General features: G+C 37.9%; 1 protein-coding gene across 6 annotated transcripts in view; it reads right to left on the bottom strand.

The window, feature by feature from the left end:
• MCTP2 (multiple C2 and transmembrane domain containing 2) overlaps positions 1-17,247 on the bottom strand; it is a 247,867-nt gene that overhangs the window by 184,457 nt on the left and 46,163 nt on the right. For all 6 annotated transcript variants that reach the window (XM_029236801.1, XM_029236802.1, XM_029236800.1 and 3 more), the window contains one exon: positions 5,015-5,541. In XM_029236801.1, coding sequence (XP_029092634.1) covers positions 5,015-5,482 — 468 coding nt within the window. In that variant the 5' untranslated portion in view covers positions 5,483-5,541. The remainder of the gene's footprint in view (positions 1-5,014; positions 5,542-17,247) is intronic.

Genomic DNA, 17,247 nt, shown 5'->3' with positions numbered 1-17,247 from the left:
TTTCATAGAACATTAGAAGTAAAGGAAGTAAAACAGTCCAGAATGACTCACAGTTTTTTTTCCTCTTGAGCAAATAGGTGAATAATGGCGATGTTGCCAAGAAACGATGGTCTGTATTTGGGGGGAACTCCAGGTAGACAGTGAATTCTGTCATGAGACAAGGGTTCTGTGGGGTATCAAGTACAATATGAATCCAGGGCTCAAGAAAGAGTCTGGAGACATGGAAGCAACCTAAATGTCCATCGACAGATGAATGGATAAAGAAGAGTTGGTACATATATACAATGGAATATTACTCAGCCATAAAAAGGAATGAAATTGGGTCATTTGTAAAGACGTGGATGGACGTAGAGTGTCATACAGAGTGAAGTAAGCCAGAAAGAGGAAAGCAAATATTGTATATTAACTCATATATGTGGAATCTATAAAAATGTTATAGATAACCTTACTTGCAAAGCAGAGATAGAGACACAGACACAGAGATCAAATGTATGGATACCAAGGGGGAAGTGGTGGTGGGATAAATTGGGAGATTGGGACTGACATATACACACTACTATGTATAAAATAGGCAACTAATGAGAACCTACTGTATAGTACAGGGAACTCTACTTAATGCTCTGTGGTGACCTAAATGGGAAGGAAATCCAAAAAAGAGGTGCTATATGTATACATACAGCTGATTCATTTTGCTATACAGTAGAAACTAACACAACATTGTAAAGCAACTATACTCCAATAAAAATTAATTAAAAAAAAAAAGAGAGAGAGAGTCTAGAGAACCCCTTCTACCGGTGTGTCGTTTATTCTAAACCTACCTCCTCCCGTTTTGGTTTTATGGCTGGTTGGAGCACCTGCACTGACTATTCCAGTCTCCAACTGGCCTCTACATTCTCACATCCATTATTCCTCTCCCCTCACACTTAAATTTCTTCTTTGCCTCAAATTCTTTCCCCCGTAACTGTCAGCCAACACTTCATTTCCTTTGCTGACCCTGGCAGGACTAGAAAGTGACCGCAGGACATTCAGGCAATACTGCTGAAGCTCAACCTGGCACCAAGACGGCATCGGGCACTAAAACGTGAGACAAACCCCCATGGGTGCCTGAGACCACAGATGTTCCATCTCTCAGCCCCCTCTGGAAAGCTCCACACGAAATAAGTTACACCAAGGATACTGGCAAACATCTTATTAACCTCGTTGTCCCCTGGGCTTGTCACATGCCAATCCCTACCTTCTTCCTCATTTCCTCCCCCATTTCATGAAAGCCGTAGAACTCTGTTTGCTCTTCATTAGGAAGAAACAGATAAACCAGATCTGAGACAAGGACTAGCCAACTCCAGAACTCACAGATGACAGGAATTCAGCAGGACTTCCATTCATTTTATTTTTTTTAATAATTTTTATTGGAGTATAGTTGCTTTACAATGTTGTGTTAGTTTCTCCTATACCGCAAAGTATATCAGCTATATGTATATATATATATATATATATATATATATATATATATATATCCCTCTTTTTTTGGATTTCCTTCTCATTTAGGTCACCACAGAGCACTGAATAGAGTTCCCTGTGTATATTTTATACATAGTAGTGTATATATGTCAGTCCCAATCTCCCAATTCATCCCACCCCCCTTCCCCCCTTGGTATCCATATGTTTGTTCTCTACATCTATGTCTCTATTTCTGCTTTGCAAATAAGTTCATCTGTACCATTTTTCTAGATTCCACATATGTGATATTATATGATATTTGTTTTTTACTTTCTGACTTACTTCACTCTGTATGACAATCTCTAGGTCCATCCATTTCTCTGCAAATGGCACAAAAACTACCATGTGACCCAGCAATCCCACTCCTGGGTATGTACCCAGAGAAAACCAAAATTCAAAAAGATACATGCACCCCAATGTTCACTGCAGCACTATTTACAATAGCCAGGTCATGGAAGCAATCTAAATGTCCATAAACAGAGGAATGGATAGAGAAGATGTGGTACATATGTACAATGGAATATGACTCAGCCATAAAAAGGAACAAAATTGTGCCATTTGCAGAGACATGGAAGGATTTCCATTCATTTTAAAAATACATAAAGAACAGACTTGTGGTTGCCAAGGGGGAGGGGTTTGGGGGAGGGAAGAGGTGGGAGGTTGGGGTTAGCAGATGTAAGCTTTTATATAGAGAATGGATAAAAAACAAGGTCCTACTGTATAGTACAGAGAACTATATTCAATATCCTATAACTGAAACTATACTATACTATACTATAACTGAAACTAAACTATAACTGAAAAGAATATTTTAGAAAAGAATGTGTATATATGTACATATATATGTATAACTGAATCACTTTGCTGCACAGCAGAAATTAACGCAACACTGAAAATCAACTATACTTCAATAAAAAAAATTTTAATTCATAGATAATAAATTCAGATTTTAAATGAGTATTCAACTTGGGCTCTACACCTGTCTAAATCTCTCTATATCTTCAGTCAATACTATATAAAAAGAGTTCCTTGATGGTATGATGAGTTTTTTCCAACAATACAAAAAAATGCTGACTTTAAATCATAAACTGAAGAGAAGTCAAAGAGAAGACACTAAGAAAAGCCCTATGAATGCACACACTGCCATCATTGATTTCTCTATTAAAAAAACATTGATGGAGCACATACCATGGGCCAGGCATGGAGCTGGGCCCTGAGCAAACACAAGTTAGACAAGACTTCCCCAGTCACACCACCCGAAAATTAACATAGCCTAGTGCAAAAGAGAAGCAAGGGAGGGGCTAACTTCTGTGCCAAGTGATGAACTGGATCCTCAGGTAGTGGGAGCAGCCCACCCAATACAGGGGGAGGGAGAGGAACAGGGGAGGAGCAGTGGGTAGGTGAGATAGTGCACCTGACCACAAGTGATCCTACAGGCCTGATGAGCTACAGCCCTGTCTCTCCATCCTCTGCAAACAGCTCACCAAGCAGATAAATGGCAATGAGGGGCCACGGAAGGCAGACTCAGTCTCAGTCTATGTCAATTATTTTTAGGGCAGGAGAAGAGAAGCAGAAGATTCTTTTTCAAGAAAGAAGTTTTTAGTTGTTGTTGTTGTTTGTTTGTTTGTTTAATGGCTGAGTTAAATCAAACTACCCAGAATAACCTAAAGGACTGCACATTCCAAGCTCTTCTGCATTTAGCTGGAGAAGAGAAAATAACCACTACCACCCATCTGCAAACCATCCATCCTCCGCCATCACATCACTGACAGCCCTCAGCACAGCCCACAGTCACTGCAGATACACGTCATGTCAGAAAGCCCTCCAGCCTTCTTCATTCAAGGCAGAGCAGAATGCTCACCACCCTTGACCACCACCCATCCACACTTCAGGCCTGTGCTTGTCATATTTCCTCACCTATCAAATCCTACTTATCCTCTGTGCCAACTTGAACACTGCCTCACACATGACAAGCCCTTGGATCCCCACATATGATCTCCTCCAACCTCTGAGCTGCCAGGAGAAAGGCTTGAATGTTTTGCACAGACAGCCAGCCCCAATTTCTCTTTGCCTCTTATGCTACAATTAATGCTATGTCCTAATAGATCACAACTTGAAGGCAGGGTCACATTCTTATCCATCTCTTATTTCCAAAAGAATCTTTATGATGCCCGAGTTAGAGTAGGCATTAAATATTTATAGTCAGCGAAACAGTTTAACAGCACTAACTTTTAAAACAACTTACTCTAACTTGAGTTTGTTAGCCTATCAAGGCCAAGAAGCCCTCCTATTTTTTTTCTGGTCAGTTAATAAGTAACAAGAAGATAAAGATTAACATTAGTATACAATTTAACATCTTACCTCCTTCATACTAAACTATGAATTAGGAACTATGTTTAAAAATTCACTTAATTTATATTTTGATTAGTGGCAAAAGATATTTCAAATTTACAAATAACAGTAAACATCATAAAAAAATGTTACAAAAACGATTTCATAAATGTTAATGGTTATGAAACAAACAGTTAAGTCACTTAATGGTTAATGGTGTCTTAACATAATAATGCTTCCGAAAGAATATGGTCTTCAAATATCCACAGTCCCACTCCCCAGTGAAATCTAAATGTATGGCATAATTAAGAGGCTTTGGTTCTAAAAATAAAATCAAAAATCCTAGTGGAATGACCAGTTTTGTCCATAATTATAACACTAACCTAGAATATAAAAAAATTAAGCCATTGCTTCAACACTGAAACCTACTTCCAGTGCCATAAATGTAAGAGTTTTTAAAAAAACTGATTGAACTGATTATCCGTATAGTTATAGTTGGTCATCTGCTGACTACATTTAAATTAAATTCATCCTAGAAATATAATATTTGCTGCATAATTATATTTGGTTATTTCTACCTTATAGAAATACTAAAGCTTTACAAAAATCACTGAATTGATAAGAATTTGCTTCCTTTAATATTTGGCTTTCTTTTCATTTTTAGACGAGGGAAGTGAAGTTGCCCACAGGTAAGTGTGCACAGGAGCAGACACTCACGCAGGTACGTACTTGTGAAGGAGAAGAGAGTTCCAACTCTCTGGCAGTCAAAAGGAGACACATATTCTTACGTTTCTTAGGAATGTGAATATGCATTTTTGTCTGTGGGTAGTGGAGATAGAGAGATAGAAACAGACACACATTTCAGCAAAAAGTTAAAGCTATGCTCTTGATTTCTTTGCCAGGAGATGGAAAAAGGAAAACTCATCCAACAGGCCTTTTAATGCCTTGAAGTACTCTAGGAAGGTTATTTGTAATACTTTTAAAAGACATAGAGGTCAACCCCCAAACAAATGGGAACACTTGGTGCAATCAATATTACCTTCGTTTAAATTCTTATAAATGACATCCTCTCCATGCAAGCTAACCACAAAAATAAATCCTAACCAAATTTTTCAAGGGCACTGAATACACTTTTAAAAAAAGAAAAAAGACAGACAAACAGGAAAATGCCCAGCCCTGGTCTCACCTCTGGCCCTTCTGGCGCATCCTCTCCAAGGGGAGTTTTCTGGAGCACATCAAAGATGCCATTGCTGGAAGCCCTCCTGTCCTCGGCAGGAGAGGCATAGGTCTCCTGGGAGTCTGTTTCCACTACATGGAAGTGGCCTGCTTCTTCCTGGCTCCAATCCAATTCTTCTTCAGACTGTTTCAAAGAGCTACTGCTACTTTTGGGAACGATCCCTGCCGTCGACAGGCTGCTAGGCACCGAGGTGTAGGGCGACTGGGGCCGGGAGTAAGGCCGCCCCTCGGGGGCCAAGGTCTCAGCCTCCAGGAGGTCAGGGACGGAGAAGCTGAGGTGACGGTCCAGACAATGCCTGGCCCGTAAGTCCAGGGGTTTGTCTGAGTTCTTTTTTACCTTCCTCTTGCTCAGGTTGATTAACAAAGGCCTGGTCCGCTGTTTTAAAGAGTCCCAGACAGAAGGTTTATCCAGATCCATGGCTGCATGAAGACCCAGGAAGTTCACTCTGGGAAAGAGTGCGTCTCTACAGGCCCTTCCTAGGAAACAGAAGACAAAAAGAAAGAACATGAAGCTGCTGTCAGGGCACATCAAAATGGAAAACATGACTCAAGAATCTTACCCTTCCATTAAGTGATCAAGATCGAAACATTTGACTGGTAACATCTACAAATATCAGGAAAAGCATTCTTATGGAACTGAATTTTTAAGATCTTTTTATCAGAGTAGTTACAGAAAAGTTAAAGCAATGAATGCATGAAACTATAAGGTTGACACAAAAAATGTGACATTAAAAGACTGTTTTCTGAGTTTGGCTTATTTCACTCATTGCACTCCAGGTTCATCTTTGTTGCTGCAAATGACAGAATTTCCTTCTTTTTATGACTAACTAATATCCCACTGTATATACCACATTTTCTTTATCTATTCATGCTTCAATGGCCATCTAGGTTTTCTTTCCAAATTTTGGCTACTGTGAATAATGCTGCAGTGAAAAGGGATGCAGATATCTCTTGGAGATACCGATTTCATTTCCTTTGAATATATACCCAGAAATGGGATAGCTGGTTTAATTCTAGTTTTTCGTTGTTTAAGGAACTTCCATATTGTTTTCCATAATAACTAGACCAATGTATATTTCCACCAACAGTGCATAAATGTTCCCTATTCGCCACACCCTCGCCAACACTCATCTCTTTGTCTTTTTTATTTTTATAATCACCATGTATTTTTGAAATTTGCTAAGAGAGTAGATCTTAGGTGTTCTCAGCACACACACACACACACACATAAAAATGGTAAGTATATGAGGTGATGGAGATATTAATTAACTTGATTGTGGTACTCATTTTGTAATGTATATTAAATTGACCACTGTATACCTTAAATATATGCAATTTTTATTTGTCAATTATACCTTATTAAACCTTGAAAAAAAACAGGAATAAAAATAAAAAGTAAATAAGAAGGCTTCTTTCTTCTCTCCTCTCAAGAGAAAGCAGAGCAAAAGACATTTACTAGAAAAATAACAGCATCTTTTAACCAGTATGTTCAAGGGAGTCCCTTTCTATGTCTCTAAACCCAGAGTCAGCAAACAATTTCAGTACAAGGCCAGTTAGTAAATATTGTAGACTTTGAGGGTGAGATGGTGGTCAAACTACTCAACTCTGTTGTTGTGACACCAAAGGAAACATAGATAATACCAAAATGAAAGAGTGTGCCTGTGTTCCAATAAAACTTTTTTTATAAAAACAGGCAGCAGACTGTAGTTTGTCAATCCTGCTTTAAGCTTATCATCTTCCCTTCTAGAGTTAAGTGTGCACTTTGAAGGACAAACAACTGCTCATATCAACTAGGATTCCATCTAGTATCTTTAAAATTTATATTAAAATAAGAGTGAGAGGTCTGCCCTTATTCCAGTGTACCAGATCAGAAGAACTGGCAAAACCTCTATAATGGAAATCTTAAGAAAAGCCACCTTCAGAGCTGCAGCTTGAGAATGAAAGATTTAGAGAAAATGTTTCCCACAAACAGTTGGGTGTGAGTGATAGGAATGCTTCACAGACAAATATGATACATTATGGTGAATGCCATGCAAGAAAGGAAGTAATTTAAGATATAACAAGGCGGACGCATTAGGAATCAGATTAAAATCAAATTTGGAGCAATAACCCTTATTCTCTGTGTCAAGTGCCTCAGAATAAATCTTTCCAATATGAAAAAGTACAGTGTGGTCAAGTCACTCTAATTTGGCCTGTACTCATATTGCCACATTTGGCTGAGGACAACAAAGACCAAGAGCCATGGCAAAAAGCATTTTCAAAAATCAAGGACTTCATGCATTTGTACCCAGCCCAGGATATTTAGTCATTGGGAAGTCACTGCCTTCTGAAGATCAGGACAATATGACTCTACAGCTCTTGCCTGTTGACCATTAGCATCCCAGGATGAACTTGTTATCTTCAGTAGGCAATGCGGAGATGAATGGATTCTAGAGACAGACTCCACAGGTTGGAATTTTACTTTTTTATGTTCTACTTTGGGGTACTATCACACTAAGTCTCACTTTTTTCACCTATCCACTGGGGATTGTATCACCTAGTTTATAGACAAAATGAGATAAAGTGTTAAGTCCCAGTGTCTGAGTATCTGATACAGAGAAAGTGTTCAGTCAGGAAAAGCTACTTTTTATTACTACTGATAATACTATCATAATGTCATATTTTGATATCTTAACTCAAGTTACTTAAGAGCTGTCTCATTATTATTTCCATTTTTATACATAAGTTTAAATATAACTACCTCATAGGGATCTTGTGAGGACTGAATGAGTTAGTCCATAAAAAGTACTTAGAATAATGCTTCACATAGAGTAAATATTTAATATTACAATGTTACCCAGCTTTTAAATTCATTTCATCCTGGGTCATTCCTGCTTTAAAATTTTTAAGTATTTTACAACTCTATGCTGCTTTTAAAACTGCTACTCTAAACATAAATTTGTATTTCACATTAGCAAGACACAAGTACATTATTTAATTCACATCTTATAGTTTAACTTGCAAATATGCTCAAAACGATTGTTTCTCTGTTCATCTAGAAATATTTTTAGTCAATCTGCATTTAATGGAGTGTTACATAGATATCTGTTAGATCTAGTTGGTTGACAGTTTAGTTCTTTTATACTCTACTACTTGTTATTATTGAACAGGTGTTCGTATTTTAGCTATAACTGTGAATTTGTCTATTTCTCCTTTCAGTTATGTCAGTCTTTGCTTCTGTATTTTGAAGGTCTGTTGTTTTTCTTTTATTTTTATTCATGGAAAGGCATTTTATTTTAAATATGGCAGTGTGTACATGTTGATCCCAAACTCCCAATCTATCCCTCTCCACAACCCTTCCCCCCACCCCCCCACCCCGGTAACCGTAAGTTCATAAGTTCGTGTCTCTAAGTCTGTGAGTCTGTTTCTGTTTTGTAAATAAGTTCATTTGTATCATATTTTTTAGATTCTGCATATAAGCAGTATCTTATGCTATTTGTCTTTCTCTGTCTGACCTACTTCACTTAGTATGATAATCTCCAGGTCCATCCATGTTGCTGCAAATGGCATTATTTCATTCTTTTTAATGGCTGAGTAATATTCCATTGTATATATGTATCACATCTTCTTTATCCATTCATCTGTCGATGGATATTTAGGTTGCTTCCACGTCTTGGCTACTGTAAACAGTGCTGCACTGAACACTGCGGTGCATGTCTCCTTTCAAACCATGTTTTTCTCCGGATATATATGCAAAAGTGGGATTGCTGAATCATATGGTAGCTCTATTTTTAGTTTTTTAAGGAACCTCCATACTGTTCTCCATAGTGGCTGTACCAATTTACATTGCCACCAACAGTGCAAGAGGGTTCCCTTTTCTCCACACCCTCTCCAGCATTTATTGTTTGCAGATTTTTTGATGATGGCCATTCTGACTGGTGTGAGGTGATATCTCACTGTAGTTTTGATTTGCATTTCTCTAATAATTAGTGATGTTGAGCACCTTTTCATGTGCCTCTTGGCCATCTGTATGTCTTATTTGGAGAAATGTCTCTTTAGGTTTTCTGCCCATTTTTTGATTGGGTTGTTTGTTGTTTTGATATTGAGCTGCATGAGCTGTTTGTAAATTTTGGAGACTAATTCCTTGTCAGTTGCATTGTTTGCAAATATTTTCTCCCATTCTGTGGATTGTCTTTTTGTTTTCTTTATGATTTCCTTTGTTGTGCAAAAGCTTTTGAGTTTAATTAGGTCTCATTTCTTTTTTGTTTTTTTTCCATTACTCTGGGAGACAGAAAAAGATATTGCCGTGATTTATGTCAAAGAGTGTTCTACCTATGTTTTCCTCTTAGAATTTTATAGTATCTGGTCATACATCTAGGTCTTTAGTCCACTTTGAGTGTATTTTTGTGTATGGTGTTAAAGAATGTTCTAATTTCATTTTTTTATGTGTAGCTGTCCCTTTTACCCAGCACCATTTATTGAAAGACTGTCTTACCTCCATTTTACAGTCTTCCCATCTTTGTCATAAATTAATTGGCCATAGGTGCATGGGTTTATTTCTGGGCTTTCTATCCTGTTCCATTGATATTTATTTCTGTTTTTGTGCCAGTACTGAACTATTGTTTTTTGTATACATGTCACAGTTAAAACAGTTCTCTTCTTGCTGTTTAAATCCATTCTGACAATCTCTACTTTGTAGTTGGTTTGTTTAGACCATTTACATTTAATGTAATAATTGATATGTTTGTACTTAGGTCTAGGATTTTATTGTTTCCTGTTTGTTTCCTCTGCTACTTGTTCTGTTTCCTCTTTCCCGCACTGTTTAGATTTAAACATTTTCTTAGTGTGACATTTTAATTTATCAATTGTGATTTTTGACTATATCTCCTCATGTAAATTTTTGGTGGTTGATCTAGGGGTTACAACATGCAGAGTTAACCTTTTATCCTTTACTTGGAATCAATAATTCAGCACTCCAATTGGATTAGAAAAACCAAACCACAAGCATTTGTTTGCTACTGCTGCTATAATTTTTTAAAAAACCCACAAACTTAGTGGTTTATTGAGATAAATTTATTACTTTTCAATTCTGGATGTCAGAGGTCCAATACACATCTCATCAAGCTAAAATCAAGATGTTGACAAAGCTGCATAATTTCCTGGAAGCTCTGGAGAAAAATCTGTGTCTTGGTCATTCCACACAAAAAAGTCCTCATTTTCTTGCTGGCTATCTGCTGAAGGCCTATTGCAACTTCTAAAGGCTGCCTAAGTGCCTTGGCTCTCTTCTTCACCTTTAAAGACAGAAACTGCCATGAAAGTCCTTCTTAACACTGCAGCTCTCTGATGCAGTCTTCTGCCTTCCTCTTCCATTTTTAAGGACTCATGTGACATGACTGGGTGAACCAGGATAGTATATTCTTCCCATCACAAGATTTGCAGCCATAAAAAGAAAAAAAAAAGAGCTTTGTAGAGTCGTTTAACATCTTTATTGGAGTATAATTGCTTTACAATGGTGTGTTAGTTTCTGCTTTATAACAAAGTGAATCAGGTGTACATATACATATATCCCCATATCTCCTACCTCTTTCATCTCCCTCCCACCCTCCGTATCCCACCCCTCTACGAGGACACAAAGCACCGAGCTGATCTCCCTGTGCTATGCGGTTGCTTCCCACTAGCTATCTGTTTTACATTTGGTAGTGTATATATGTCCCTGCAACTCTCTAACTTCATCCCAGCTTATCCTTCCCCCTTCCTGTGTTCTCAAGTCCATACTCTATGTCTGCGACTTTATTCCTCTCCTGCCCCTACGTTCTTCATAACAATCTTTTTTTTTTTAGATTCCATATATATGTGTTAGCATACAGTATTTGTTTTTCTCTTTCTGACTTACTTCACTCTGTATGACAGTCTCTAGGTCCATCCACCTCACTGTAAATCACCCAATTTAGTTTCTTTTTATGGCTGAGTAATATTCCATTGTATATATGTGCCACATCTTCTTTATCCATTCATCTGTCAATGGACACTTAGGTTGCTTCCATGTCCTGGCTATAGTAAATAGAGCTGCAATCAACATTGTGGTACATGACCCTTTATAAATTATGGTTTTCTCAGGGTATATGTCGAGCAGTGGGATTGCTGGGTCATATGGTAGTTCTATTTTTATTTTAAGGAAACTCCACAGTATTCTCCATAGTGGCTTTTTCAATTTACATTCCCACCAACAGTGCAAGAAAGTTCCCTTTTCTATACACCCTCTCCTGCATTTACTGTTTGTAGATTTTTTGATGTTCGCAATTCTGACCGGTGTGATGTGATACCTCATTGTACTTCTGATTTGCATTTCTCTAACGATTAGAGATGTTGAGCATCCTTTCATGTGTTTGTTGTCAATCTGTATATCTTCTATGGAGAAATGTCTATTTAGGACTTCTGCCCATTTTTGGATTGGGTTCTTTGTTTTTCTGATATTGAGCTGCTTGTAAATTTTTGGAATTGATCCTTTGTCAGTTGCTTCATTTGCAAATATCTTCTCCCATTCTGAAGGTTGTCTTTTCATCTTATTTAAACTTTCCTTTGCTTTGCAAAAGCTTTTAAGTTTCATTAGGTCCCATTTGTTTATTTTTGTTTTTATTTCCATTTCTCTAGGAGGTGGGTCAAAAAGGATCTTGCTGTGATTTATGTCATAGAGTGTTCTGCCTATGTTTTCCTCTAAGAGTTTTATAGTATATGGCCTTACTTTTAGGTCTTTAATCCATTTTAAGTTTATTTTTGTGTATAGCATTAGGAAGTGTTCTAATTTCATTCTTTTACATGTAGCTGTCCAGTTTTCCCAGCACCACTTACTGAAGTGGCTGTCCTTTCTCCATTGTATGTTCTTGTCTCCTTTATCAAAGATAAGGTGACCATATGTGCGTGGGTTTATCTCTGGGCTTTCTATCCTGTTCCATTGATCTATATTTCTGTTTTTGTGCCAGCACCAAACTGTATTGACTACGGTAGCTTTGTAGTATAGTCTGAAGTCTGGGAGCCTGATTCCTCCAACTCCATTTTCCTTTCTCAAGATTATTTTGGCTATTCGGGGTCTTTTGTGTTTCCATACAAATTGTGAAATTTTTTGTTCTAGTTCTGTAAAAAATGCCATTGGTAGTTTGATAGGGATTGCATTGAATCTGTAGATTGCTTTGGGTAGTATAGTCATTTTCACAATGTTGATTCTTCCACTCCAAGAGCAGAGTATATCTCCCCATCTGCTTGTTAATTTCTTTCATGAGTTTCTTATAGTTTTCTGCATACAGGTCTTTTGTCTCCTTAGGTAGGTTTATTCCTATGTATTTTATTATTTTTCTTGCAACTGTAAATGGGACTGTTTCCTTAATATCGTTTTCAGATTTTTCATCACTAGTGTATAGGAATGCAAGAGACTTCTGTGCATTAATTTTTTATCCTGCTACTTTACCAAATTCATTGATTAGCTCTAGTAGTTGTCTGGTAGCATCTTTAGGATTCCCTGTGTAGAGTAGCATGTCATCTGCAAACATTGACAGCTTTACTTCTTCTTTTCTGATGTGGACTCCTTTTAATTCTATTTCCTCTCTGATTGCTGTGGCTAAAACTTCCAAAACTATGTTGAATAATAGTGGTGAGAGTGGGCAACCTTGTCTTCTTCCTGATCGTAGAGGAAATGGTTTCAGTTTTTCACCATTGAGAATGGTGCTGGCTGTGGGTTTGTCATATATGGCCTTTATTATGTTGAGGTAAGTTGCCTCTATGCCTACTTTCTGGAGGGTTTTTTTTTTCATAAGTGGGTGTTGAATTTTGTCAAACACTTTTCTGCATCTATTGAGATGATCATATGGTTTTTCTTCAATTTGTTAATATAGTGTATCACATTGATTTGTGTATATTGAAGAATCCTTGCATTCTTGGGATAAACCTCACTTGATCATGGTGTATGATCCTTTTAATGTCCAGTTGGATTCTGCTTGCTAGTATTTTGTTAAGGATTTTTGCATCTATGTTCATCAGGGATATTGGCCAGTAGTTTTCTTTTTTTGTGACATCTTTGTCTGGTTTTGGTATCAGGGTGATGGTGGCCTCATAGAATGAGTTTGGGTGTTTTCCTCCCTCTGCTATATTTTGTAAAAGTTTAAAAAGGATAGATGTTAGCTCTTTTATAAATGTTTGACAGAATTCGCCTGTGAAGCCATCTGGTCCTGGGCTTTTGTTTGTTGGAAGATTTTTAATCACAGTTTCAATTTCAATTATTGTGATTGGTCTGCTTATATTTTCTATTTCTTCCTGGATCAGTCTTGGAAGGCTGTGGTTTTCTAAGAATTTGTGCATTTCTTCCAGTTTGTGCATTTTATTGGCATATAGTTGCTTGTATTAATCTCTCATGATCTTTTGTATTTCTACAGTGTCAGTTGTTACTTCTCCTTTTTCTTTTCTAATTCTATTGATTTGAGTATTTTCCCTTTTTTTCTTGATAGGTCTGGCTAATGCATTATCAGTTTTGTTTATCTTCTCAAAGAACCAGCTTTTAGTTTTATTGATCTTTGCTATTGTTTCCTTCATTTCTTTTTCGTTTATTACTGATCTGACCTTTATAATTTCTTTCATTCTACAAACTTTGGGGTTTTTTTAATCTTCTTTTTCTAATTGTTTTAGGTGTAAGGTTAGGTTGTTTATTTGAGATGGTTCTTTTTATTTTTTTTTTTTTTATTTTTTTTTTTGCGATACGCAGGCCTCTCACTGTTGTGGCCTCTCCTGTTGCAGAGCACAGGCTCTGGAAGCGCAGGCTCAGCAGCCATGGCTCACGGGCCTAGCGGCTCCGTGGCATGTGGGATCTTCCCGGACCAGGGCAGGAACCCGTGTCCCCTGCATTGGCAGGTGGACTCTCGATCACTGCGCCACCAGGGAAGCCAAGTTCTTGTTTCTTGAGGTAGGACTGTATTGCTATAAAATTCCCTCTTTGAAGTGCTTTTACTGCATCCCATAGGATTTGGGTCATCGTGTTTTCACTGTCATTTGTTTCTAGGCATTTTCTGATTTCCTCCTTGATTTCTTCAGTGATCTCTTGGTTATTTAGTAGTGTATTGTTTAGCCTTCATGTTTTTCTATTTTTTACAGATTTTTTCCTGTGACTCTTATCTATTCTTACAGTGCTGGGGTTAGAAAAGATACTTGATACAATTTCAATTTTCTTAAATTTACCAAGGTTTGATTTGTGACCCAAGATATGAGCTAGCCTGCAAAATGTTCCATGAGCACTTGAGAAGAGAGTATATTCTGTTGTTTTGGGATGGAATGTCCTATAAATATCAATTAAGTCCATCTTGTTTAATGTATCATTTAAAGCTTGTGTTTCCTTATTTATTTTCATTTTGGATGATCTGCTCCTTGGTGAAAGTGGGGTGTTAAAGTCCCCTACTATAATTGTGTTACTCTCGATTTCCCCTTTTACGGCTGCTAGCATTTGCCTTATGTATTGAGGAGCTCCTATGTTGGGTGCATAAATATTTACAGTTGTTATATCTTCTTCTTTGATTGATCCCGTGATCATTATGTAGTGTCTTCCTTTGTCTGTTGTAATCGTCTTTATTTTAAAGTTTATTTTGTCTGATATGAGAATTGCTACTCCAGCTTTCTTTTTTTTTGGGGGGGGCGGGGTGTGGTACACAGGCCTCTCACTGCTGTGGTCTCTCCCGTTGTGGAGCACAGGCTCCGGACATGCAGGCTCAGCAGCCATGGCTCACGGGCCCAGCCACTCCGCGGCACGTGGGATCTTCCCAGACCGGGGCACAAACCCGTGCCCCCTGCATCGGCAGGCGGACTCCCAACCACTGCGCCACCAGGGAAGCCCTCCAGCTTTCTTTTGATTTCTATGTGCATAGAATATCTTTTTCAATCCCTTCACTTTCAGTCTGTATGTGTCCCTAGGTCTGAAGTGGGTCTCTTATAGAGAGTATATATATAGGTCTAGTTTTTGTATCCATTCAGCCAGTCTATGTCTTTTGGTTGGAGCATTTAATCCATTTACATTTAAGGTAATTATTGATATTTATTTCCCTATTACCATTTTCTTACTTGATTTTGGTTTGTTACTGTAGGCCTTTTCCTTCTCTTGTGTTTGCTGCCTAGAGAAGTTCCTTTAGCATTTTTTGTAAAGCTGGTTTGGTGGTGCTGAATTTTCTTAGCTTTTGGTTGTCTGTAAAGGTTTTAATTTCTCCGTTGAATCTGAATGACATATGTGCTGGGTAGAGTAATCTTGGATGTAGGTTTTTCCCTTTCATCACTTTAAATATGTCCTACCACTCCGTTCCGGCTTGCAGAGTTTCTGCTGAAAGATCAGCTGTTAACCTTATGGGGAATCCCTTGTATGTTATTTGTTGTTTTTCCCTTCTGCTTTTAATATTATTTCTTTGTATTTAATTTTTGATTGTTTGATTAATATGTGTCTTGGCATGTTTCTCCTTGGATTTATCCTGTATGGGACTCTCTGTGCTTCCTAGACTTGATTAACTATTTCCTTTCCCATATTAGGGACATTTTCCACTATAATCTCTTGAAATATTTTCTCAGTCCCTTTCTTTTTCTCTTCTTCTTCTGGGACCCCTAAAATTCGAATTATGGTGCATTTAATGTTGTCCCAGAGGTCTCTGAGACTGTCTTCAATTCTTATCATTGTTTTTTCTTTATTCTTCTCTGTGGTAGTTATTTCCACTATTTTATCTTCCAGGTCACTTATCCATTCCTCTGCCTCAGTTATTCTGCCACTGATTCCTTCTAGAGAATTTTTAATTTCATTTATTACGTTGTTCATTATTCTTTGTTTGCTCTTTAGTTCTTCTAGGTCCTTGTTAAACATTTCTTCTATTTTCTCCATTCTATTTCCAAGATTTTGGATCATCTTTACTATCATTACTCTGAATTCTTTTTCAGGTAGATTGCCTATTTCCTCTTCAGTTGTTTGGTCTGGTGGGTTTTTACTTTGCTCCTTCATCTGCTGTGTGTTTCTCTGTCTTCTCATTTTGCTTATCTTACTGTGTTTGGGGTCTCCTATTTGCAGCCTGCAGGTTCGTAGTTCACACTGTTTTTGGTGTCTGCCCCCAATGGCTAAGGTTGTTTCAGTGGGTTGTGTAGGCTTCCTGTTGGAAGGCACTAGTGCCTGCGTTCTGGGGGATGAGACTGGATCTTGTCTTTCTGGTGGGCAGGACCACGTCCAGTGGTGTGTTTTGGGGTGTCTGTGACCTTATTATGATTTTAGGCAGCCTCTGCTAATGGGTGGGGTTGTGTTCCTGTTTTGCTCGTTGTTTGGCATAGGGTGTCCAGCACTGTAGCTTCCTGGTCTTTGAATGGAGCTGGGTCTTAGCTTTGAGATGGAGATCTCTGGGAGAGCATTTGCTATTTGGTATTACGTGAGGCCGGGAGGTCTCTGGTGGACCAATGACCTGAACTCAGCTCTCCCACCTAAGAGGCTTAGGCCTGACACTTGGCCGGAGCACCAAGACCCTGTCAGCCACACGGCTCAGAAGATAAGGGAGAAAAAAAAGAGAAAGAAGGAAAGAAAATAAATAAAATAAAGTTATTAAAATAAAAAATTAAAAAACACATTATTAAAAATTTTAAAAAAGAAGGAACGAAGAGAGCAACCAAACCAATAAACAAATCCACCAATGATAACAAATGCTAAAAACTATACAAAAACAAAAACAAAAACAAAAAACAGACAGATAGAACCCTAGGACAAATGGTAAAAGCAAAGCTATACAGACAAAATCACACAAAGAAGCATACACATAGACATACACACTCACAAAAAGAAAAAAAGGAAAAAATATACTTATCTATACATATAAAAAAAAAAGGAAGCGAGCAACCAAATCTACCAATGATAATAAGCTCTATATACTAAACTAAGATAAACAAAAACCAGAAACAACAAATTAGATGCAGAAAGCAAACCCCAAGCCTACAGTTGCTCCCAAAGTCCACCTCAATTTTGGGATGACTCGTTGTCTATTCAGGTATTCCACAGATGCAGCGTACATCAAGTTGATTGTGGAGATTTAATCTACTGCTCCTGAGGCTGCTGGGAGCGATTTCCCTTTCTCTTATTTGTTCGCACAGCTCCTGGGGTTTAACTCTGGATTTGGCCCTGCCTCTGTGCGTAGGTCGCCTGAGGACGTCTGTTCCAGC

The sequence above is a fragment of the Monodon monoceros genome, unplaced genomic scaffold (genome assembly GCF_005190385.1).
Source record: "Monodon monoceros isolate NGI ecotype Baffin Bay Population unplaced genomic scaffold, NGI_Narwhal_1 Super_Scaffold_21, whole genome shotgun sequence".
NCBI lineage: Eukaryota > Metazoa > Chordata > Mammalia > Artiodactyla > Monodontidae > Monodon > Monodon monoceros.
The sequence above is the reverse complement of the archived record's forward strand: the minus strand, read 5'-3'. Positions and strand labels throughout refer to the sequence as shown.